Source organism: Salmo trutta, chromosome 16 (assembly GCF_901001165.1).
Source record: "Salmo trutta chromosome 16, fSalTru1.1, whole genome shotgun sequence".
NCBI classification, from domain to species: Eukaryota; Metazoa; Chordata; class Actinopteri; order Salmoniformes; family Salmonidae; genus Salmo; species Salmo trutta.
Window position 1 is genome coordinate 45,151,744 of NC_042972.1, and position 26,781 is coordinate 45,178,524.

Sequence of the window (26,781 nt, forward strand, 5' to 3'; positions counted from 1 at the left end):
CCTGATTGAGAACTATACCCGGCCAAAACAAAGAAATACAAAACATAAAAAAAGGACATAGAATGCCCACCCTAGTCACACCCTGGCCTAACCAAAATAGAGAATAAAACCCTCTCTATGGCCAGGGCGTGACAATCTTTAAGGCCCATTGGAGAGGCATCTCTGTTTTTGTCTTGTTCTATCTCAATCCGAAAACCTCCATGGAAGGAGTATTTCACCAAAAATACAGACTTAACACATGAATAACTACCAAGTCCTTGGCTTACTCTGGGAATCAGAGATCAGAAAAATATATCAGTTTACTCCAGTGGCGGTCAGTGCTGTTTAAGAGGAGGATTATTTTTTTGTTCATGAGCATGGCCTTATTTCTATTAAAGCATATTGGATGACTCTCATTCATATTCCATTCACCCAGTTCAATGTAACAGCAATAAGTTTAGGCTAGTACATGATACTCAAATTTTCCCTCTACCCATCATCAGGTTGCTACAACCTAGCCTATGAATGAAAGTTTACAATGTAGGTGAACACAGGTCAAGAGACAAATTTGAGGGGACAGTGACACATGGACAGACAGTGACATTCAATACTGCCTTGCACAATCTTGCCTGCATCTAGTTGATGTAGGGTGTAATCATTGGTACAACAGTTGCAAACGAGAGTTTCTATTGGACAAATTCAGGTATGTTTTACCCGTTTTGTTCCGTCTGCTTCCGTTTAAGAAACTTTTTTCAACAGAATCGGCGGAATGAATACACCACTGATCATGCATTAACACTGTTCACTTTCATAGCAGCCAAGTTGTATTCCTTCTTGCATTTCTCCTCTCATCTCTTCCCTTTGCTTGTGGACTTCAATGCACAACATATCAGCTGTATGGGACCAGGAGAAAAAATCAAGCCAAATCGCAACACACAGACTACATCTTTATCCCTATATTAGCTAAAGTAATGTCATAGTCAGCATACACATTGAACTAACATAAAAGACATAAAACATATAGAAAAACACATAAAACACATGAAACACATAGAACTAACGCATTAGTAAACCCACTACAATCATACAGTAACTTTTCCAAGTCAAGGTAAGCTTTTGGTATTACTAATTTGTCACCGGGGCCCGCCGGTATTACTGCTGTAGAGTTCCAGTGTTGTGTTGGAAAGTTGTGTTGTGTTGGAAAGCTAGCTAACATAGCATCCCTCTGTTTGGGCAGGGTGTTTCAGTAGGCTAAACTAGCTGCATTCGCTAGATAAGAAACTGAAACTGAAAAAAATGACACTCTCTCTATTTCTCTCTTGCTTCTCCTTCATTTTGGAAGAAATTAATTTGTTCAAAACTGTTCAACTATTGTCTTTCTCTCTCTTTGAGTCAACTACTCACCACATTTTATATACTGAAGTGCTAGCTAGCTGTAGCTTATGCTTTCAGTAATAGATTACCTATCTGATCCTTTGATTGGGTGGACAATATGTCAGTTCATGTTGCAAGAGGTCTGATTGGTTGGAGGACGCCCTCCAGAAGTTGTCATAATTACTGTGTAAGTCTGTGGAGGTGGGTGAGAAGCATGAGCCTCCTGGGTTTTGTATTGATGTCAATGTACCCAGAGGAGGACGGAAGCTAGCTGTCCTCCGGCTACACCGAGGTGCTACCCTACAGAGGGCTGTTGAGGCTACTATAGACCTTCTTCTTTGTGTTTTAATCAATTATTTTGTGACGTGATTATATTTAGTATAGTTTTATCTAAAAAGGATAACTTTTTTAATGTTTTACAATTTAAATGTTTATGAAATTCACTGAGGAGGTCCTCCCCTTCTTCCTCTGAGGAGCCTCCACTGATTTACTCATCCAGAGCTATGCTTTATCCATGTTGCTAGTTATCCAAGAGATATTGTTGTAAGTGGAAATCATGCCTACATAGTTATTGTATGACGGATGGCTTACCAGCCAATCACGTGAGAGTTGTTAAGTTATATTTGTTGCGCGCTGGTTTAAGGTTCAAATTCTGACTTTACGTATTGCCCAAGCACCAAACCAAGCTAGTTCTCATGTTGGAGCTAGTTGGTCTAAGTGCAATGTATTATTAACAAGTTGGTAATAAAACACCCAAAGAGAGAAGGTTGTTAAGGCCTACTTTCCACGCCTCAAAGCAATGAGGAGTTGGAGTTGACAGGAGTCCAGCATCATTGATCTAACTACAGTAAAGTAGCTAGCCAACAACTGTAGTAAAGCCAACAGCAGATGGCTGGTCAACAATTGTGTCAGAAGATTTGGACAACTAACGGTAATCAGTAATTACTAAAAATTCTGCGATATTATTGTGCCATCCATCTATAAGTTTGACTATGTATATAAGTATATGGACGTCAGACTCACTGCAATTGGTGCAGCTAGCTAGCCAACTGCCACCAGAAGTAGCTAGATATAGCGTGTTAGCTTTGAGCGTGAATCCGAAGTCCCACCTCTCCCTGGCCTAGGAGTATCCCGTTACCCTGACAATGCTGGAAAAACAACTGAACCTGGACGCTTGACGCTGTCAGTGCATGGAGCCAGTGCATCAGGATACAGATTGAGATAGACTTTTTCCGTTTCACAGTGAAATGTAAAGGCCTGTGCTGTGTATACTACAGACAGAGACGTTTTACTTGTTTTTTCTCCTCCAACATAAGAGAGACTGTATTTCTCCCAGCACAGTATTTTCCCTTTTTGATTGTGCCAGTGGAATTTAAAATCCAAATCTAAATTGTTAATATGTCATAACTATTTGAGAAATAAAACATGTAAGACATTGAGCCTCAGTTCTTCATGAATATATGAGAAATATGTATATTTTTTCTCTCCAACTAATTTTTCAACTCATAAACCATTTTCTCACTAACAATGAGGGATGGATTTGATGATCGAGTGGAGACTGGGTAGCCTGCACAGCCTGCTTCCAAGGACCCCGCTCCTGAATGGATCTGCATACTGATGGACAAGCTAAGCAGGATGGAGGATAGCCAGCGGCAGCTAAGCGAGGGCCAGCGGCAGCTAAGTGACAAATTAGAGAAGAGATGTGACCAACCGGAAAAGAGGATCGACAGGAAGATATATGTCATCCTAAATTCATGTGAGTCGGCTCCGCCTAACCTCACTTATCATGGTTATGCAGCTGGTCCCTTCTCAGTGGGGTCCCATCAAACACATCACCCTCTGTAGCAGAACTTCATGTCATTGACCAGTATGCCCACAGCTCAGGTCCCCCCAACCACTCAGTCAGACCGAGGGAGCCCGGTCATAGGCCTGTACAGAATCCTCCCATGGCCTTCAAACACAACATAGCTGAATGCGCTCCTGACAGCGCCCATAGGCCCACGTCCAGCTCTTCCGTGCCATTTCCTGAGGGCAGCAAATGTGGCCATCCACACAAGTGACATTGTCTACATTGATGGAGAGGCAATTCTGGCACAAATCGTGGGGGAGCAGGCCCAGACTATTCTTTTGCTAGAGTCACACTGGAGACAGACACCAACATCCCTCCTGAGTGTGAGTGCTTAACCTGTTTAGGATAGGGGTCAGTATTTTCACGGCCGGATAAAAAACGTACCCGATTTAATCTGGTTATTACTCCTGCCCAGAAACTAGAATATGCATATAATTGTTTGATTTGGATAGAAAACACCCTAAAGTTTCTAAAACTGTTTGAATGGTGTCTGTGAGTATAACAGAACTCATATGGCAGGCCAAAACCTGAGAAGATTCCAAACAGGAAGTGCCCTCTCTGACCATTTCTTGGCCTTCTTTAGCCTCTTTATTGAAAACAGAGGATCTCTGCTGTAACGTGACACTTTCTAAGGCTCCCATAGGCTCTCAGAAGGCGCCAGAACGTTGAATGATGACTCTGCAGTCCCTGGCTGAAAAACAGTAGCGCATTTGGATAGTGGTCGATCTGAGAACAATGAAACGGGTGCGCACGTGCACGTGAAGAGTCCATTTTACATTTTCAGTCTTTGAACGAAAACGACGTCTCCCGGTCGGAATATTATCGCTATTTTACGAGAAAAATCGCATAAAAATTGATTTTAAACAGCGTTTGACATGCTTCGAAGTACGGTAATGGAATATTTTGAAATTTTTTGTCACGATAAGCACCGGCGCGTCACCCTTTGGATAGTGTCTTGAACGCAAGAACAAAACGCCGCTATTTGGATATAACTATGGATTATTTGGAACCAAAACAACATTGGGTGTAAACTAGAAGTCCTGGGAGTGCATTCTGACAAAGAACAGCAAAGGTAATCCAATTTTTCTTATAGTAAATCTGAGTTTGGTGAGTGCCAAACTTGGTGGGTGTCAAAATAGCCCGACCATCATGGCTAGCTATCTACTCAGAATATTGCAAAATGTGCTTTCACCGAAAAGCTATTTTAAAATCTGACACCGCGATAACATAAAGGAGTTCTGTATCTATAATTCTTTAAATAATTGTTATGTTTTTTGTGAACGTTTATCGTGAGTAATTTAGTAAATTCACCGTAAGTTTCGGTGGGTATGCTAGTTCTGAACGTCACATGCTAATGTAAAAAGCTGTTTGTTGATATAAATATGAACTTGATTGAACAAAACATGCATGTATTGTATAACATAATGTCCTACGAGTGTCATCTGATGAAGATCATCAAAGGTTAGTGCTGCATTTAGCTGTGGTTTTGGTTTTTGTGACATTATATGCTAGCTTGAAAAATGGCTGTGTGATTATTTCTGGCTGGGTACTCTCCTGACATAATCTAAGCCTTTTTGAAATCGGACAATGTGGTTAGATAAAGGAGCGTCTTGTCTTTAAAATGGTGTAAAATAGTCATATGTTTGAAAAATTGAAGTTTTTGGATTTCTGACGTGTTTGTAATTCGCGCCACGCCCTATCATTGGATATTGGAGCGGTGTTCCGCTAGCGGAACGTGTAGATGTAAGAGGTTTTAATTAATCTGTGGCACAGTTGACTCTCCCAAGCCTGGTCTTCCCTCCGTCTTAGAGCCAGTGAACATCGCTGAGGATGTCTCATCTGGCAGTGTTAAAACTGCACTTCCCAATGTCGTATGTCTTGGAATTCTGATTGAGGTTTATCCTGAACCCCACAAACTCCAGCTTTAGACCATCTTAACACACTGCGAAACAGACATGGAGCAAGGAGGAAAGAACCCCCCTCACAAACAGGGCCAGTCCCCCAGGCCCGGGTCGGGAGAGTGCAAACCCTCAGTGCACAGGACCTTCCAGAGCATCTTCAACTCCTCTACGCCTCCTCCAGAAAAATAGGTGTAGGGGTGAGGTGGTGCGTGGGACTAGGCAGATGAACAGTCTAACAGTAAAGGATGCCCACCCCCTACCTAAAATTGAGGAGTGCTTGGATGTTCTTGGAGGCACCAAGGCTTTCACAATGGTAGATCTTCAGTGCGGATACTGGCAGATCGAGGTTGATGAAAAAGATTACCACAAAACTGCGTTCGTCAGCAAGTATGAACTGTTCGAGTACTCCAAGATGTCTTTTGGATTGTGCAATGCTCCAAGCACTTTCCAGAGGGCAATGGAGCTTGTGCTACATGGACTGTGTGGGAGACACTCCTGATCTACCTCAACGACATCATCATCTTGGGCCACAATGTTGACCAAAGCCTAGACAGACTCATACTCATGTTCGAACACCTCCACAGCTATGGCCTGAAACACACAGATTCTTCTCACTGAAGCATGGGAGCTGTCTTGTAGGGGGAGGAAAAGGTCATTTCCTATGCAAGTTGTCACCTAACTCCTGCACAGCAGCGCTACCGTGTAACAAAGCATGAGCTCCTCGCCATTGTCCGTTTCACTCATCAGTTCCACCACTATCTCATGGGGCAGAAGTTTCTTGTTTGGACTGATCACAGTAGCCTCACGTGGCAGTTCAGATTCAAGCACCCTGAAAGACAGCTGGCGAGGTGGCTGGAGGAACTGTGCCAGTATGACTTCGAGCTACAAAACAGACCTGGCCGCCAGCACTCATACGCAGATGCATTGTCTAGCAATAACCCCAAAAATGTCAAGTCCTGCGACTGCTACTGAGCAGGGTGAGATTTGGACATCTTGCCATGTGGAGGCTGCTTCCGTTGCTGGAAACTCCACCAGCTGTGGGCAAGGTTTGAAGCGGATGTGGACGTCGTTATCCCCCTGGCAGTACGTCACATAGACATCAGTACATCACAAGAACAAGGTGTCACAGACTCAGTCAAGACCCACCACAAGCAAAATAACTAGCAGGAACAAGCCCCAAGCTGGGATATCTGCAAACTGGATGCAGCCCATGGACTTCAGGCAGCTAGCGAGGGTGCAAGGGCAGACCCCGTGAAAAAGTACTAGCTATGCTGGACACAAATAGAGTGACGCAATGGAGTGGGAATAATGTGTCAGAACCCTCCTTACTGCTGCAGTTCCCTGTATTGCTAAGAGAATACAGGCATATTACGACCCTCCTCAAAGTTGCCACCTAGGAAAAGGAAATACTCTCCAGCGGCTCAGGCAACGATATCACTGGCATGGATTGGGTGGAGATGCCCACCTCTTCATCCAGAAATTCTCCATCTGTCAAGCAAAGAAAACAGCCAGTAACTCAACAAAGGCAAAACTACAGAACTACCAGGCTGGATCAACCATGGAGAGCTTACAGCTGGACGTCCTTGGTCTCCTTCCTGTATCTCAAGATGGAAACAAGTACATCCTGGTATTCATGATCAATTCTCATGCTGGGTCAAGGCCTACCCACTCCCAGAACAATATGCAGAAAGCACAGCAAAAGCCCTGGTCATGGAGTTCATTGCTCGCTTCGGGAGTCCCCTCGAACTCCACACAGATCAAAGAAGAAATGTCAAAAGCTCCCTGTTCCAGGAATTGTGCAGCCTACTGCAGATAACAAAAACAAGAACCACACCTTACAATCCATCCTCAAATAGTCAGGTAGAGCGATTTAATCGCATGCTCCTGCAGATGATCTACGGTGACGAGAATCAAAAGAACTGGGACCTGCACTTACCCCTACTCACTGCTGCCTACCGCAGTGGCCCACACTCTACAACGGGGTTTACACCCAACAGAATGATGCTGGGCAGAGAGTTGTATCAACCACAGGACATCTGGCTTCGCACAGCAGAACTGCAAAACAAGGAAAGAGACATACCTACCTTTGTGGACGACCTTCAAACACAGCTGAAAAAGACCCATGAAGCTGCCCGCCAGCATCTTCACGTAGCACTGGTCCGGGAGAAGAAAGCGTATGACCTACATGCTAAGGAGAACCTACCAACTAGGAGACTTAGTGTGCATGTGGAACAGCACCAAAAAGAAAGGACTAAGCCCTAAGCTGCAAGCACCATGGAAAGGCCCCTTTGCTATCAGTGCATGTTTTGGACCAGTCCTGTATTAGATCAGTGGTCTGCCAGGAAGGAAAGTCCTCCGTCATGACCGCCTGTCTCAATACACTGAGGAGGTGATTCCAGAATGGATGAAACGACTCAGACATCAGGTCACCATACAACAGCGGAGTACCTCAACTGAACCCACACAAAGCCTGGACACCCTTGACAACCAAGGCCCAAGTACCACAGCTGTGGAACAGAGTGAAAATTACTGTGAGGAGGGACAAGCTTCAAAAGGAAAAAAGTTCTGACCGGCTGCACGCCATCGCCACATGATGAAGAAAACACAAACACCATCAGCCAGGAATAAAACACAAAGAGGGCAAGAAGTGCACATGTCAGCTCGTTATAAGGACTGACAAACGAGCAAACAAGCAAAAATTGGCTCTAGTCACTCACCTTTTCCAGTGAACAGGAACTGTTACTGTCGTTCTGAAAAAGTGAAGTGGTGAAAAGACCATTAACACTCACCTTTAGTTATGGTACTTACTTGTTCAGTTAAAAAAAAAACAATAGTACATTTTTTTTCTAAAAATAGAAAGAGAGATACAGTACTTACCTTGTTTGCTGTTATTACTGATGACACTCAAATGATTGAAATGCATTTTGCTTAAGTTTAACTTTGACCAGTATGTTTGTTCAGAGTAGGGAAAATGGTTAGTTATTGTGGGAGGGACTTGGCACTGCTGGAGGGGGTTGGTGTTGTAAGTGGAGATCCCGCCTACATAGTTATTGTATGAGTGATGGCTTACCAGCCAATTACGTGAGAGTTGTTCAGTTATATTTGTTGTGCGCTGGTTTAAGCTTCAGATTTTGACTGTACGTATTGCTCCAGCAAGGAACAAAGCTAGTTCTCCTGTTGGAGCTAGTTGGTCTAAATGCATTGTATTATTTAGAAGTTGGTAATAAAACACCCAAAGAGAGAAGTTTGTTGTGGCCTTCTTTACACGCCTCCAAGCAATGAGGAGTTGACAACAGTCCAGGATCACTGATCTAACTACAGTACAGATGCTAGCTACCATTAGCCAACAACTGTAATAAAGCCAATAGGAGATGGCTGGTCAACTCCACAGAGCACATACAACAATGTAGTGTATTTGTCATTTTAGTGAACTATTACTTGAACAAATGGATGGTGAACATGAATTCATGTGTTTGATGATGTGGTTTGAAGTTAGGTAGGATATTATCTTTATTGAATCATTAAATGGCTTTACTTTTCTATTAAAATGAAACAGAACCTTTTGGCTTAACCAAGATCGACATCTGCAATTTACAAGGTTCTCTCTGCGATTGTACTCCCCTAAAAACACATTTACAAATGTCCCAGGATTTTAAGTACCTTTAAGGTTATGAAAGAGGAATTCCCTACAGTTTTCAGATCTGGCATGTGAAAACTTTTATGCTCAATACCTCACATCTAGACAACACAGATATAACCTTATAATTCCAAGGTCAAGAAAAATAAAGTTGCGAATACCAGTTTGTAGAGTAGACTGCAGAGCCTAGTCTTGACAGACTGCTTTAAATAGATTTTGAACAGTTCTTTGAGATGTAAAGGCTGGATGAAGAGTTTCTATTAATTTGCAAGTAAAGAATAGAAAGCTCCATGAAATAGAAATGAAATATTTGTAAATATATTTCACTTCCTTGGATGTGAATTTACATCATCCTGAGTTCATCATTGTTTACTTTATATCAATAACATTGGTTTGAACAGGGGTCTCCAACAGGTCGATCGCGAGCTACCAGCCAAACAATTCAGAAAGTACATGACATTTTCAAGTGTTCCACCGCAAACTGTCATCAACAAATGTAACAATTATCAGACACCCCAAGCTCCCAGCTACTATCTAATCAACCCAACTTTGGCATGATCCCAACCCTGGTTGGCCATTATTGGCTTAAAAAGCCAAACCTAACACAATATATGCCAACTAATTTCAAGCAATATTGCCCCTGTCTGTCTGTGTGGTGCACGCATTTGTTATCACTTCAATGTGTGTAACCTGTTGATTTGATAACCATTTTGTGGGTTGACAGAAATACTTTCCACAAAACCTTCTCAATAAAAGGTTAACTGCAGAGTAGGCTTACCTGGCAGAAAGAAGTATATCATGAGTAAGTATATCATGTATCTATTATTTACCGTGGCGATTTTAGGATGTAAATCTTGGTGGGGCAAACCCATTTTTTGTTGTTGTTGATGCATGCCAGCCAGCAAAGCCACAACACAACACAACACTAAACAATACATGAATTACACTATAACTGTGACAAACGGTGCCCACAAACTGTTAGGGCCTACATAAATCTGTCCCAACAGCAGAGCTATCTTTTCATCACCATGGAGGGAATCCTTACCACCACTACACCTGGCTATCAGCGGAACCTTGTCTGGCAGCGAAAGAGTTAATTGGGCCTCATTTACTGCCTTTTTAAAAAACATAGCTGATGTGGCTGACTTGCTTAAACAAATGTGGTTTCTACTGACAATTGAGATGTACAAACTATAGCATAAGGGAATGACAAGAGAATAAGAGGCGATCCGTAATTTAAATTAAGACATTCATGAGTGAGCTAGGATGGACGCAGTCAATATAACTATTTGTTCAGCACTTTTGAAATGTACAGCGACAGAATTCCGAACAATGGCCATTCTTACAGTATTCTCCCTGTACACCAGGTCAGAACCGTATAATAAATAAAGGGGCATTTAAGCAGACAATGAAAGCTGTTACAATATTCAATGATTACATTTCTCTAAAATAGGCTACATGTGCACCACCAAGTCAGAACAGTAGGCTAAGTTATTAAGGGGAAACGGACAAAATTATTAGGGTGAGGCACATGGGCTACTAACAGCTTACTACACAACATACACTTAGTATTACTTTCTTAGCTACAGTATACCTATCCTCATAGCATATTACATCATTTATGCAGCAGTATACAAAACGTTTTTGGACTCACCTTGTTGTGCTGTGCTCACCTGAACAGGAGGATGGCGAGGCGGGCCATTTGCAAGTAGATTGTTGACTTGATTCATGATGATTCATGCTGATGACTGCTTGTCTAGCTTGCTAGCTAAGATTTTGAAAGCAGGATGTTGACATGATCAGTCCAATCAAAGCTATGGTAGATATAAAGTGATTTGACGTAATTTTATCTGTGGTCAATGACCTTGAGCCTTCTTGGGTGTGCACTTCTAATGTAAATCTATGGCAGCACCCAAGGAGCTTGAATTTTCAAGCTCTCCCCGTAGATTTTGTGGTGATGTGGTGTCCCAATGAGTGGCAGAACACTGAGCCAATCACGGCGCAACTAGAGAACATTACCAACCACTACGCTCTGTATTTTCCGCTGTCTGCCCCACCACCACAGAAAGCACTGAGCTAGGCTGAAACACCTGCATTTTAGAGCTGCCTTACTCAAGAAAGTAAAAAACAGACCATTTATCTTTATTAACTCAAAGATTATTTTGTTACATTGTTTGCAAACTGATATGTGACACGTATTAATGCAAAAATAACATACAAAACAGGCAACAAGAAAATAAATATGTATACTGTATATATATATTATTTAGTAGCTAAACAGGTGGGGTTCAAAACTAAATGACGGTTCGCCACTGATTCTTTATTATTTGCAAACTTTGCCATGAAATGAGCCACAGCAGGACAGAACCATCGCTAGACGGCACATTCCTCACTTGCTAGATGCACAATTAATGTCCCAGATGTACAATTAAAGGGGAATTACACTCAAAAATCTACATTTGTTATATTTTTTACAGACCTTAAAAGATTACAATTCTGATGTGACTTAAGATTTGGAATGGACTCAGAACATCAAATTTGGTTGTTTCTCCATGAACAGTTGTAATTTTGAGAGTGATAAACAAAACTAAAACGAGGAAAATTCAACTGAGAAATAATTTGGATAAAACAGAATTTGTTAACCACCTAGAGTTGTTTATATTTTAACCATTATTTTACAAGGTATATTGACAGCAAACATTCTCCTGTACACTAAGGACTAGGGGAAGAGTTGCAGGGGGAGGAGAAAAGAAGGATGTACCTATTTGAAAGTTAGAAACAAAATGAGTAGCTCACAACGTTTCATTAGCTCTCATGCTAGAAAAGGTTGGTGTAACGTGGGTTAGAACAAAAGAAGCGGCACTCCTAGTGGCTGATGATTTTAATGCATGAAAATTGAAATCCGTTTTAATTCATATCTACCAGCATGTCACCTGTGCAAATTGAGGCAAACAAAATGCAGATCACCTTTACTCCACACATAGAGAAACATACAAAGCTTTCCCTTGCCCTCCATTTGACAAATCTGACCATAACTCTATCTTCCTGATTCCTGCTTACAAGCAAAACCTCAAACAGGAAATGGTCTGATGAAGTGGACGCTAAGCTACAGGACTATTTCGCTAGCACAGACTGGAATATGTTCCGGGACTCATCCAATGGCATTTAGGAGTTCACATCAGTCATCAGCTTCATTAATAAGTGCATTGACGACGCCATTCCCACAGTGACCGTACGTACATATCCCAACCAAAACCAAAAAGTATGGATTATAGGCAATATCCGCACTGAGCTAAAGGCTAGAGCTTCCGCTTTCAAGGAGCAGGACACTAACCTGAACCCTTATAAGGAATCCTGTTTCGCTCTCCAACGAACCATCAAACAGACAAAACGTCAATATAGGACTAAGATCGAATCCTACTACACCACCTCTGACACTCATCAGATGTTGCAGGGCTTGCAAACAATCACGGATTACAAAGGGAAACCCAGCCGCGAGCTTCCCAGTGACAGAAGCCTACCAGACAAGCTAAATGCCTTCTATGCTCACTTCAAGGCAAGCAACACTGAACCATGCATGAAAGCACCAGCGGTTCTGGACAACTGTGTGATCACGCTCTCTGTAGCCGATGTGAGTAAGACCTTTAAACAGGTTAACATTCACAAGGCCGCAGGGCCAGACGGATTACCAGGACGTGTACTCAGAGCATGTGCTGACCAGCTGACAAGTGTCTTCACTGACATTTTCAACCTCTCCCTGACCCAGTCTGTAATACTTACATGTTTCAAGCAGACCACCATTGTTCATGTGCCCAAGAACACCAAGGTAACCTCACATCTGTAGCCATGAAATGCTTTGAAAGGCTGGTCATGACTCACAACACCATCATCCCCAACCTAGTCTCAGAGTATTTCGATTTATTCTGTACATAAATCTGAGACACTCCATTTAGTATGATATGTTTTACGTTTCATATCATATGTATTCATTAGTGGATGTCCATCACCTACTACATTTTATATGATACGAATTACAATTTCTATTATACTTTACGAATTCGCAAAATGTACAATATGTTACGTATTTGCAAAACGTACTATATGTTACGAATTTGCTAAATATATGCTATATTACAAATTCTAGCTACGTGGCTAGCTGGCTAACATAAACTAGGCTACTAGTTAGGGATTAGGGTTAAGTTCAGGAGTTAGGTTAAAGGGTTAGGGGAAGGGTTAGCTAAAATGATTAGTGTTAGGTGAAGGGTTAGGTAAAAGGGTTATGGTTATGGGAAGGGTTAGCTAACATGCTAAGTAGTTGCAAAGTAGCTAAAAAGTAGTAAGTAGTTATACGGAAACCAGGGTTGGGTAGGTTACTTTCTAAATGTAATCCGTTACAGTTAGTAGTTACCTGTCCAAAATGGTATTCAGTGATATATCTTTTGGATTACCCAAACTCAGTAAAGTAATCTGATTACATTCAGTTACTGTTAGATTACTTTCCCCTTAAGAAGCATTAGAAGAAGACAAAAATGTATGTTACCAATTGAACAACATTTATTGCAGGATAAATCAATGTTAAAGTTTATATAGCTGGCCATATATGGGTGTTACATTTTACTTTATGAGTTGGTTATGTAGGCTTCTTCTAACCCATCGTTTTCTACTACATATAATAATATGATTAAGTTATATCTTTACATTAAAAACCAAAGTCTATCAGAATTCAGAATTCCAGTCATTCCAATAAATGTTATACCTCTTGATCTTCAAGAATAGGACTTGGAAATATGGAAGTATAGAATAGCCACATTGTTTTTCCTGAGCATGACCCCAAAACTAAGGATTTATTAGCCAGCCCAACTCTGTTGTTTATGATTTGTTGTCATGGAGAACTGATTGGGCTCATTGATTGGAGTATAAAATAAATGCTGCGCTCATGGAATGGCATGCTTTGAGCACTACTGAAAAGTGCTATTTACTTGTGAAAAATGAATGCCATATACTGCATTTGCTATAGGCCTATTGTTTACCTTTTTGTTGTTGACACTGTGATATATTGATAATATGCAGCTGTTTAAAGGGCAAATCCACAGATGAAACAAAAGCAAAACGGTCACCCCGCCTCTGTTTTGGTAAAAAGCTGAGGGATGGGCTTGGAAAAATGTAACCACGCTCAGATTAATAGACAGAGCTATGGATGGAAGGACTGACCATCCATGATATCAACATTATTATTTTAACCATGTTATGAAGCTAAACCGTGTTTGTTTACATTTACAATGTTTACAAACATTGGAGAAAAACAAGTTAATATTTTGGGTCATGGAGTGTAGCAGTTGAACTGAGCTCATGAGGCATTTATAAGTTATATTCTTCAAGAATCAATGGATATACACCAATGTTACATTTTTTTGGGTCACTTAGAAATGTCCTTGTTTTTTGAAGAAAATCTAATTTTTGGTCCATTAAAATAACATCAAATTGATCAGAAATACAATGTAGACATTGTTAATATTGTAAATGAATATTGTAGCTGGAAAAGATTTTCAGGGAATATCTACATAGGCGTACAGAGGCCCATTATCAGCAACCATCACTCCTGTGTTCCAACGGCACATTATGTTAGCTAGTCCAAGTTTATAATTTTAAAAGGCTAATTTATCATTAGAAAACCTTTTTGCAATTATGTTAGTACAACTGAAAACTGTAGTCCTGATTAAAGAAGCAATTAAACTGGCCTTCTTTAGACTAGTTGAGTATCGGGAGCATCAGCATTTGTGGGTTCGATTACAGGATCAAAATGGCCAATAAGGCACAAGTTTAAGTTTCAGCAATCAGTATATCCATCAGTCTATTCTTGTTCTGAGAAATTAAGGCTATTCCATGTGAGGAATTGCTAAGAAACTGAAGATCTCGTACAACGCTGTGTACTACTCCCTTCACAGAACAGCGCAAACTGGCTCTAACCAGAATAGAAAGAGGAGTGGGAGGCCCCGGTGCACAACTGAGCAAGAGGACAAGTACATTAGAGAGTTTTCTAATGATCAGTTAGCCTTTTAAAATTATAAACTTGGATTAGCTAACACAATGTGCCATTGGAACACAGGAGTGATGGTTGCTGATAATGGGCCTCTGTACGCCTATATAGATATTCCATGACTAATCAGCCGTTTCCAGCTACAATAGTCATTTACAACATTAACAATGTCTACACTGTATTTTTTATGGACAGAAAACTTGCTTTTCTTTCAAAAACAAGGGCATTTCTAAGTGACCCCAAACTTTTGAACGGTAGTGTATATATTTATAAGTCCAAAAACGGATGTAGCAACTAAAGATTTCCCCTTTAAGTCTATCATAAGTGTGCGCGTCTGAGCATGTGTCCATTAGGCCTATGGATTTTTTTATCAGCGTGAATTAGATTGAGCAATAAAAGCCCTAGTTTTATTCCATAGGCTGGGATCTGCTCTATGCAGCTGTTGCAAGAGCACATTTTTCACTGACTGTCCACTGGATTCAAAAACAATGATTGATAGGCAGCTTAAACTTGTTGAATTCAACCATTATTGGGTTCAAATACACATTTAGATTGGTGAACAGCCATGCACAACAACCACAATCTGTAAGGCGCAAATAGCTAAATGAGAGAGCAGCAGTGTGATTCACATCAATGCGCTATGTAGATATCAATAATAAGTGATATCCATATCGCCATGAACTACACCACTGTTGTCATCCTTACCTCCAAACGTTTATTCAAGTTGGATCATTTTTGGATGCCGACAGCAGTCGCATCATTGGAAGACATAGCTTGGACTGTAGCCTACAAAGCCTATTCCTGCTCTTTTCCCTCGATCCATCAAATACATTTGGTGTGTCATCATAGTGGTCAGACTCGCTCAGGTGGAACAAACTTAAACTTGTGCCTTATTTCAATGCTGATTTGAATGTCATTGAGAAAACAGAGAAGTGTCAAATACTTTTTTTTTTCACAAACATCCTTTATGATTTAAAAGTAATCCTCAAAGTAATCATCTAGTTTTTCAAAAGTATCTGTAATCTGATTACAAAATGTTGGATGGTAACCAGCGGTGGAAAAAGTACCCAACTGTCAAACTTGAGTAAAAGTAAATAATAGAATAGAAAATGACCAAAAGTAAAAGTCATCCAGTAAAATTCAACTTGAGTAAAAGTCTAAAAGTATTTGGTTTAAAATATACTTAAGTATCAAAAGTAAAAGTATAAATAATTTCAAATTGCTTATATTAAGCAAACCAGATGGCACCATTTTCTTGTTTTTTTAATTTATGGAAAGCCAGGGGCACACTCCAACACTCAGACATCATTTACAAACAAAGCATTTGTGTTTAGTGAGTCTGCCAGATCAGAGGCAGTAGAGATGACCAGGGATGTTTGGTTGATAAGTGTGTGAATTTGACTAATTTCCTGTCCTGCTAAGCATTCAAAATGTAATGAGTACTTTTGGGTGTCAAGGAAAATGTATGGAGTAAAAAGTACAATATTTTCTTAAGGAATGTAGTGAAGTAAAAATAGTCCAAAATATAAATAGTAAAGTAAAGTACAGCTACCCCAAAAAACTACTTAAGTAGTACTTTAAATATTTTTACTTAAGTACTTTACACCACTGCTGGTAACGTAACGGATTACAGTTAACGTTTTTTGCAATCCCTTACATGTAACGAATTACATGTAATCATTACATGTAATCCGTTACTCCCCAACACTGACGCCGATACATCCACCCCAACCAACTACCCTACTTTCGTTTTTGCCTAAAGTAACCATCTGTCTTATGTAACCAAACCAAGAGTAACATATCATATTCATTTGAGTGTTCATTGATTACAGCTCAGCGTTCCATAGCATAGTGCCCTCCGAGCCAAGCTCATAACTAAGCTAAGGACTCTGGGATTGAACACCTACTTCTGCAACTGCATCCTGGACTTTCTGACGGGACACCCGAGGGGTGAGGGCTGACAACACATCTGCCATGCTGACCCTCTACACGGGCCCCTCAGGGGTGTGTGCTTAGTCCCCTCCTGTACTCCCTGTTCACCCACAACTGCGTGGCTGCACACGTCTCAAACACCATCATTAAGTTTGCAGAAGACGTGATGGTGTTAGGCCTGATCACCGACAAAGATTAGACAGCCTGCAGGGAGGATGTCCGAGACCTGGCACTGTAGTGCCAGGACAACAACCTCTTCCTCAATAGAAAGGAATACAAAGGAGCTGATCGTAGACTACAGGGAACGAAGGGCAGATCTCACCCCATTCACATTGACAGGGCTGTAGTGGAGCAGGTCGAGAGCTTGAAGTTCCTCTGTGTCCACATGACTTTGGATTTATCATGGTCCAAACAAACCAACACAATCGTGAAGAGGTACCGACAATACCTCTTCCCCCTCAGGAGGCTTAAAAGATTTGGCATAGGCCCTCAGATCCTCAAACAGTTTTACTACAGCTGCACCTATGAGAGCAACTTGACTGGCTGCATCACGGCTTTGTATAGCAAAGGCTTGGCATTCGTCCGCAAGGTGCTACAGAGGGTAATGCGTACGGCACAGTACATCACTGGGGCAGAGCTCCCTGCCATCCAGGACCTCTATACCAGGCAGTGTCAGAGGAAGAACCTCAAAATTGTCAGACTCTAGCCACCCAAGTCATAGACTGTTCTCTCTGCTACTGCACGGCAAGCGGTACCGATGCACCAAGTCTGAAACCAACAGGACTCTGAACAGCTTCTCCCCCCAAGTCATAAGACTACTAAATAGTTAGTCCAGGTAACTATAATGGTTCAGGTGGCTACTATCCTGAACAAAAATATAAACATGAAACAATTTCAAATATTTTACTGAGTTACAGTTCACATAAGGAAATCAGTAAATTGAAATAAATTAATTAGGACCTAATCTATGGATTTCACATTAATGGGCAGAGGTGCAGCCATAGGTGGGCCTTAGAGTTCATAGGCCCACACACTTGGCAGCCAGGCCCAACCACTGGGGAGCCAGGCCCAGCCAATCAGAAGAAGTTTTCCCCCAGAAAAGGGCTTTATTACAGACAGGAATACTCCTCAGCTGCCCCCTCCCCCACGGCCCCTCAGACGATCCCACAGGTGTAGAAGCCGGATGAGGAAGTCCTGGACTGGCGTGGTCTGCGGTTGTGAGGCCGGTTGGATGTACAGACAAATTCTCTAAAACGACGTTGGAGGTAGCTTATGGTAGAGAAATTAACATTAATTTCTCTGGCAACAGCTCTGGTGGACATTCCTGCAGTCAGCATGCGAATTGCACACTTCCTCAGAACTTGAGACATCTGTGGCGTTGTGTTGTATGACAAAACTGCACAGGTGGCCTTTTATTGTTCCCAGTACAAGGTGCACCTGTGCAATGGTCTTGCTATTTAATCAGCTGCTTGGCAAAGAAGAAATGCTCACTAACAGGGAGGTAAACATATTTTTGCATTACATTTTGGAAAAATATGCTTTATGTGCATATGGAACATTTCTGGGATTTTTTTTTCAGCTCATGAAACATGGGACCAACACTACATGTTTATATTTTTGTTCAGTGTATTGACCCTTTATTCACTATCTCTTTTGACTCATCACATACGCTGCTGATACTGTTTACTACCTGTCCCTTTATTCCTAGTTACAGTACATGTACACTGAACAAAAATGAATCTTTGAAATTGTTGCATGTTGCGTTTATATTTTTGTTCAGTGTACATATATACCTCAATTACATTGTACCCCTGCACATCGACTCGGTACTGGCACCCCTTGTATATAGCCAAGTTATCGTTACTCATTGTGTATCTACTATTACTTCTATTATTATGTGTTTTACTTTTCTATTATTTCTGTATTTTCTTTCTATCTGCATTTTTGGGAAGTGCTTGGTTTGAGTAAGCATTTCATTGTTAGTCCACACCTGTTTATGAAGCATGTGACAAATAACATTTGATTTCATACTGTCTGTGTAGTAGATGTGAAACTCGCTTGTAGCATGTTGGCTGGAGTACATCAGTGGCATCACCCTGAGATCTAATGCCAACTGTTGATCAAGGAGTTGATCAAGGACCGAATCATCTCTTCAAATCAAAAATCAAATCAAATCTTGCTCTGTTACCTAAGGCTGTTGGCTTTGAGTTACAAGTGTTGCTATATAGAATGTTACTAGTTTGATCCCTGTTCGGGGCAGAACCAGATGCACTCTGTTACATCTGCACTGTTCAGAGCATTTAGCCCTTTCTATGACTATGCAGTCAGGATTTCATCATTCTTGATTCTTCATAGAGAGTACAGTCAGAGTATCCTGACCCCTTAGTGAAATCTGACATGAGATGGGTTGTCAATTTCCCCGGTCAAACCAAGCATTTTTCCTGTAACTAAAATCTTAATTTAAAGCTCACATGGGGGAGAAGCAAACAGTCAGCGGACGTTACCTTTTTTCTACACTAGTTATTTTTTGTCCACTTTTCTCGACATCCTTTCTCCTTTCAATCCCCAAAATCACTTTCTCTCTCACCCGTGGATCACATGTTTCTTTGGTTGCCTTCCACTGAAATTCGGGAAAAACTTATAATTTTGGGAACTGAATAAAGTGACTATTGATAAGGGATAATAGGTCAATTTATTGCAAAAGTTAAGGTTTAAGTCTTTGGACATGGAAAAGGGGGGGAAATTATTATTATTATTATTTTTTACAGGTTCAAGTGAGGCTGAACAGGCAATGAAAACTTCCCTTTTGGATATAATTCAATAATTGTTCGGCAATATTAGTTATGTACACAAACTCTCTCACCCTCAATTTTTCTCCCTTCTCCCTCTCCCTGAGTGTGTTTGGAGAAGAGGATGGTAAAGGAATTGATGGAGTTAGGTCAAGATGCTCACTGAAGATCCCTTGTTTCCTGTCCTGGCCTAAAAGGCTGGGTTTATTTTTCCCAGAGTGGGACGGGACAACCCTCCACCCCAATCTCACAAGCATCAGTGTGAGGCAATGCCCAGGAGGGAGAGAAAGAGAGAGGGAGAGGGCTTAGGCGCCATCCGTCCTTCCACCTCTCCCCCTTTCCTTGCTTCTCACTGGCACAGAGTCCACAGCAACACATGTCTCTGATCAAGTGCAGCCTGCGTCATCAGTTAGTAAACTCCAGACTCCAGGAAAACAGAGAGCACATTCATCCACGGCGACCCTGTGACTGAGTGTGTGATTCATTACTCTTTAATATGCACCCCCCCTCCCCCCCAACCACTCAACCACCTCTCCAATCCTGGCCTCAGGCAGACTCCAAACCCTGATGAAATCCATCATTAGGCATACTTGTGGTGTTACTGTTGTTGGGTTCTTTATTTACCAGATGCAGTGGTTGTCCTTGGCCTATTTACAGACAGAGGAGACTTAACAGGCTAGATTTTCACATCTGGGTGAGTTCGTTGGTCTGAGCTTCCTCTCCACAGGCAACAGGCAGAGAGGAGACTATTATGAAGACTTTATATAGGATACGAGGGTGGGGGAGTATACACAGGATGAGAGGTGCTTAGAGAGCTACTCAGGAGGAGATTATAACTTTATTGCAAATAAAACACACCCTAGTTAATTTTATAAAGACAATCAACAGAAAATATTTCAATTATACTTTACATTTCTCCTGAGAACTGCTACTTTTAGTCCGTTCCCTCTGCTGTTGAGTTTCTATTTCTCGGCACGGCACCACATTGAAAAAACAGCGTAACGGCCCCTGAAATCAGCGTACTTCACTGCTGTGTAGGAAAACATGCAGAGAAGATAACCACAGACGGGGACCGGCGCCTGAAGGAAAGCCCCGTAGGATTCCACAAGTCTAGAACTTAGCAGCACACAGTGTAAAACGGCAGGTTGGCAGCGGGGTGGCCGGGGAGCGATACCCCCAGGCCCTCTGTGTCATCGGCGCAGGATGAGTCGTGTTTATGGGAGGCTGACAGCTCCTTCCTGTATCCCAGGCCCAGAGCCCACTGTAAGCCCTGGCTGCTGCTGCACTGAAGGCCGCTCTCTCTCTCCCCCTGACTGGGACTGGGCCTGGGAGCGGGCGTGGGTGGGGCAGTGGAGAACAGTGGGGGGATGGGATATGGTGCAGTGGCAGTAAGCAGTGAGGGTTAGCACTTGAGCTCCTCGGCTCCTAGCCTGTCTTTTTTGGGTGAAGTAGGCCAATGTAAACTCCCATTTCCTGCCGGCCTGTCTCTGAGGGGGAGAGCTGAGCCTCCTATGAAGAGAGAGAGAGAGAGCTGCTTCTCTGCAGGGACACTTCACGCTCAACACATATACGTACATAAATAGATATACAGCCAGAGGCAGGGAGAGAGAGAGAAGAATACACAAACCCTGTGGGGCTCTGGAATGTTAAACACTTAATGGCATAAATAGCAGCCCCTTTGGTAAATTACAGTGAGTGTTCTGGCACTGGGAAGCCTGCAGCAGGAAAAAGTTCTCACATTTCAGAACCAGGCATTCTAATCTCCCAACGGAGTGAGTGGGGGAGCATGTACTGTTTTAATTTCCCCCAAAAAGATGAATATATACAGTAACTTGGAGTGTGGTGAGGGTTATGATATGTTGGGGGTTCAACTGGTGGCTGGCTTTCAAAATGGTAGGCCTACTATATAAGCTTTGTGGCAAGAAGCAAGTTACACTACAGAGACATTATTCATACAGCAGAATGAGTGATTCCAATGTAGCATTAATAAGTTAACTAGAGAGCATAATCTGACTAAAACCGTTAACTCACTTCAACTTGCAATGCTGTGTGATTTTATTAGCCGAGCCGACACCCTCGCCTGAGGACACGCTAACAATTCACATCATAAAACCACTTTGAATTCATTCCAAGCAGCTGGAACTTAATAGGCCTGCTGTATAAGAACATCCAGGTCAAAGGCGCAATGGTAACAACCAAATGATTGAACTATTAATCCACCTCCCAGACCTCTCACTCCATATCGGACTCTTTGTTAGCACACAGCAGTATGACCAAATGTCTAGAGCTCGCCACATAAGTCTTATCTCCTGCTCAGTGAATATTTCCCTGACCGAGAAGAACATTTGGAGTTTAAGAACCGTGTGGCTAGAAGCTCCAGCAGACAGAGAGGCTGAGTGGAACAGCTTACCTCACCCTCGGCAGCAGCCCACGCACCCTCGCTGCTCTATGACCAGACCTGGGCTAGGTTTCCCAAAAGCATCATAGCACTAAGATCTTAATTCCATTAAATCTAAATGGACGAAAGATGATCTTTGTGCTACGATGTTTTTGGGAAACCCACCCCCTGATCACTCAGAGAACCATGGGAACTTAAGACTCTCCTGGCTAAACAGACTCCGACTCACTGTCTGGGCTACATAGTAGGAGCTTCAACTCCCTCAACTAAGGAAATACAGACCTGGAACAAGTTTAAATAAGATGAATGTTGGCCAACAAATCTACTCTCTCTTTCACACTTGCACACGCACACACACACTGTTTGCACAGTGGCTGCAGGAGGCGGTGGCAGGTGGAGAGATGGAGACATTGAGCCGGTGTATGCAGTAGTCCTTGTCCATCACTCAGTGTGTTCACCTGCACACCTGCCTCCGACTAAACGTCACAATGGGCAATTCAAACTGCTCATTCACTCCCAACAGGCTACATTTACAGTTGTTGAAAGATAGCCCGATTCTAATTAACAGTCTCTAACCAAACATGCATATATGGTTGTTGTATAAGTAGTGCTAGACTCTCGTTAAAAAAAAAAGGTAAAACAATACTTTTTATAAACATAAATTATTTTATTGAATGCAAATCCATCAGCTATGAAATAATTGAAATAGAAGTGAAAAACACAAACACAGTAAAAATAAGACTACATACAATCTGGACACTGCACTGCAAACCATAAAAGGTTTAGGAAATGTAAAATTCACCCATGTACAGCCAGGGCTGTGAAACCGTGCCTCTATGATGTAAACATTTCAGACATGTCATTTGGTCCCCTCCTTCCCCACAGTTCTGACTGTTTGATGCATAATAGTAATACTACCAGCAGAGACAAGAAGGCACATCTTTGGTTTAGAAATAATACATTTCATAAAACAAGTTTATATCTTACAAAAAATGGCATGGGAAAGACTGTTCTCGCGATCATTGTAGAGAACAATGGCAATAATTAACACTGTGGTAACCTGGAGTGCATGGCTTAGATTATCATTCAGGAATTAAAACGACATTGAAAGCTGAGAGCTTCCATAAGGAATAACAACAGAAACAAATGGCTTTATCCTGTCTTTGAAACACATCAGATTACATCTGGGCTTGATGTAGTCAAAGTAAAAGCTTAAGACGCACCCACTGGAGACATGCATACAAAGGGACCAACGGACCCCATCCTCTTTGTGATGATGACATACTTCCTCTTTCTGGGGGAGGTGGAAGTCACCTGTTATCAGCCCAGTGAAGGTCAGGGCCATAGCACCTGTTAGCACCTTGTCTATCTACACCACTCTACCAGGGACAGCTGTGTGTGTGTGTGTGTGTGTGTGTGTGTGTGTGTGTGTGTGTGTGTGTGTGTGTGTGTGTGTGTGTGTGTGTGTGTGTGTGTGTGTGTGTGTGTGTGTGTGTGTGTGTGTGTGTGTGTGTGTGTGTGTGTGTGTGTGTGTGTGCGCCATGCTGAGAGATGTATCTCACACACGCACCCCTACCTCTCTCAGCAGCTGTGTCTAGGCCACGATGATCCTGAGCTTGCCTGGCCAGGACAAAGGCCGGGATAGACAAAAACAATGGCACCACTAACCCTCATGAATCCACTACTGTATATGAGGATAAAACTAAGTTGGGACTGGGAGAATGGCAGGAGTACAGAGTTACTTACAGTCCAAAAATATCTACCAGACTTGAAATGGGAGGAGTTTGAAAAATGTTCTTCTTCTTTAAATGAGATTGAAACTGAGATGGCTGTGGAAGTTCCATCCAAAGAGATAGGAGTCAGGGTCAACTTCCTCTCCTACTAGTTAACGGTGAGTTCATGGTCTCTGTTGGCAGATTGGTTCAGGCTCCTCTGGTCTTGCTGGTGATATGAGTCTGTAGACTCCCCTACCGCCCTGAGGTCTCTGTGGGGATAACTCCATGGCCCCTTCCTGCTCACGCTGTGGAGGAGGTGGAGCAGCTGACCGCGCTGTGTTTCTGGAGGAGGGACATGCGGCTGAAGGTACGGGAACACACGCCACACTGGTACTTCTTCACCTCAGCGTGGGTCTGCAGGTGCGCCCGCAGGTTGGAGCGGTCGGCGAAGGCACGGTTACAGTGTTGGCAGGAGAACGGCCGCTCACCTGAGAAGGAGGAGATGGTTGGAGGAGCATTGGATAGAGATGCATGTCACTAACTGTGTGATGTTTCAGGGTGGCAGGTAGCCTAGTGGTTAGAGCGTTGGGCCAGTAACTGAAAGGTTGCTGGATTGAATCCCCGAGCTGACAAGGTAAAAATCTGTCGTTCTGCCCTTGATCAAGACAGTTAACACACTGCTCCCCGGTAGGCCGTCATGGGAAATCAAGAATTTGTTCTTAACTGACTATAGTTAAATAAAGGAACACATTTAAAAATTGTAAGCCTGTGTATGAGACGGGTTCTGTGAACCTTCGCTTTGATTAGCAATACACACAACTACATCAATTTGGCTGTCTCTGAGCTCACCAGAGGGGTTCATTAACACCTCTGTGAATACAGCTCATTTAAAAGGGTAATATGAATCTGGTGTCAGGATCAGGACCACACTTGAATTAACATGATTAAATCAGTGCCAAAATTAGATTACTACTTTCAAGTTGCTGCTGGTGGTAAGTGGGCAGTTTGAAAGCTGAAAGATTCCTTATGTTCTTTGTCCCCTTCATCACAATGTTATCATGCATTCTGTTGTCTCACAGAGTAGCCAATGATAAGATACTTCTCAGGGAGTCATTGTTACAGTGTGGTAGAACACAATGAGTGATCAATACAAATCACTTTGGGCTTGTTGGTCAAACTGCAAGTGTTGATCTAATTAACTGAATAATTGCCCCTGCCTTCTACCAAAGTAATACCCAATGGAGAGTGTAGGACTTCTTACCTGTGTGTGTGCGAATGTGGCCGCGCAGCAGCCAGGGCCTGGAGAAGGCTTTTCCGCAGGTGGGGCAGACACAGGGTAGTGTGTGCGAGCGGATATGCATCTTCAGAGCCCCCAGGCTGGTGTACTCTTTAGGGCAGTGCTTGCAGAAGAAGGCTGGCCTTGCTGCAGTGACTGGGGCCACTCTCTCGTCCTCGGTCAGGGCCCCATGGCTCTTGATGCCTGTGCGTTTGGGGCGCTGGGGGGGGTGATAGGTGTCTGTGGGCTCGGGGCTGGGTGGGTCAGAGGTGCGCCCCTCATCCTCCTCCCCACTGCTACTGGCACTGCTGCTGAGGCTGGAGGGGGAGCTGAGGTCCAGGGGACCGGGGGTGGGAGAGGCATCAGTGGGGGATGTGGGGACGTAGAGGGCTGGAAGGAAGCTCACGTCCCATACCAGTCCTGTTGTGTAACAGGTGGCAGCTGAGTTATTGTCCCCTGCTGGAAGCTCAGCTAGTGGGTACCTTTCAAGTGAGGTGGCTGAGGGATTAGGAAGAGGGTTAGGTTATAGAGATACATTTACAGCACAGCTGACAGATACTGAGATGTTTTCATCATGGACATATAATTCATGTAACTGGAACACAACACAATGAATAGATAACATGAAGTTTGGATAGGTCATATATTTTCAACTTGTAAAGCAACAACTGCCTGTCAGGTTTCTCTGTGATATCTTTATAAAATTCCAGAGCATTTTACACCAGAAACATTAGAGATTCAGCCAGGCAGAGATTTCATGGGCCATTTCCTCCCACGTATTCACATGGGGTAGAAAAAATGTATTGTAGCTCTGTGCAGTTTAGGGGGAACTGCCTATTTTTACAACGAGCCTTAGCCTACTTGAAAAAATAGAATATGATTTGTAAAGGTTGCCAACGTGGAGACAGTTTACGTTTGGGCAACACAAGTAAAAGTGGATCAAGTAAAACATATCCCCAGAGGTTTATTGTAAGGAAAAATAATAGAGAAAACAGGTGGCTACCTATTCTGTAATGTTTTATGTATTTATGTAATGCATTCTACTTCATACAATTAAAAAATAACGTAAAGCTACTCACCATTTTGACACTCCAGTTCACTATAGTTGGGTTTTTTATTGGCGAAATACTTTTTGACCAAGAAAGACCGAGGCATTTTTCCACTTTGCTTAATATGTTCGTAAAATATCCACCAGTCACAGGTTCAAACTTTGCAAATAGACAGACGTCTACGACTTAGACAAACATGAGAATAGCGGTATATGAAGAATAATATATCGTTGAAACTTATAGTCTACCCGTTTGTCTCAGCCTGCTCAACTGTGGACCACTGTGTGACTGTCTAAATAACGGACTGTCTCCAAAATGCTGCTCTCTCCTCTGCTGAAATACTCTGACGCCCTGAGGGCACACCCCACCTCCGTATGAGCGCAGGATGAGACCACTCGCTTACCCATTCCTAAACAAAAACATGTCCCCCAAAGCGTTCACCCGGCCTTTTGATCGCATTGACCTGCAGATAACACACATCATGCAATAGTATTGGCTATTTCAATTATGCAAATGTCACACTTGCGGGCAATAGCGCGCTTCTAAAACTCGTGCATAAACACGTTGCCCTATTTGCTCCCGAATGGCGCAGTGCTAGAGGCGTCCATACAGACCCTGGTTCGATCCCGTGCTATATCACACCTGGCCGTGATCGTTCTTAACTGACTTGCCTAGTTAAATAAAGGTTAAAAAAAAAACATTTAAAAAAATGTGACCTTGTATGGAGACTATTGCACAACCTTGTCAGATCACTATACAGACAAGCATTATTGTCTTAATCGACTTCAAGACAATAATGCTTGTTCTTTAAGACGTCAGTATGTCTAAAACAAAAGAATGATGGT

General features: G+C 42.4%; 1 protein-coding gene across 1 annotated transcript; it reads right to left on the reverse strand.

Annotated features, from left to right (window-relative positions):
- Positions 1–22,542: 22,542 nt before the first annotated feature.
- Positions 22,543–26,303, reverse strand: LOC115150832 (protein snail homolog Sna). Its single transcript, XM_029694547.1, has 3 exons — positions 25,967–26,303; positions 24,873–25,385; positions 22,543–24,099 (listed from the first exon to the last, which is right to left on the reverse strand). The coding sequence occupies exons 1-3, from the start codon at positions 26,040–26,042 to the stop codon at positions 23,912–23,914; spliced, it is 777 nt and encodes a 258-aa protein (XP_029550407.1). The 5' UTR covers positions 26,043–26,303; the 3' UTR covers positions 22,543–23,911.
- Between the last annotated feature and the right edge of the window lie 478 nt (positions 26,304–26,781).

Excerpts from the sequence above, each read along its gene's own strand:
- LOC115150832 (XM_029694547.1), bottom strand. The coding sequence starts at position 26,042 with ATGCCTCGGTCTTTCTTGGTCAAAAAGTATTTCGCCAATAAAAAACCC. Across the intron at positions 25,386-25,966 it reads TGAACTGGAGTGTCAAAATG|CCACCTCACTTGAAAGGTAC; the intron begins GTGAGTAGCTTT and ends CTAATCCCTCAG. Across the intron at positions 24,100-24,872 it reads CCACATTCGCACACACACAG|GTGAGCGGCCGTTCTCCTGC; the intron begins GTAAGAAGTCCT and ends CCTCCTTCTCAG.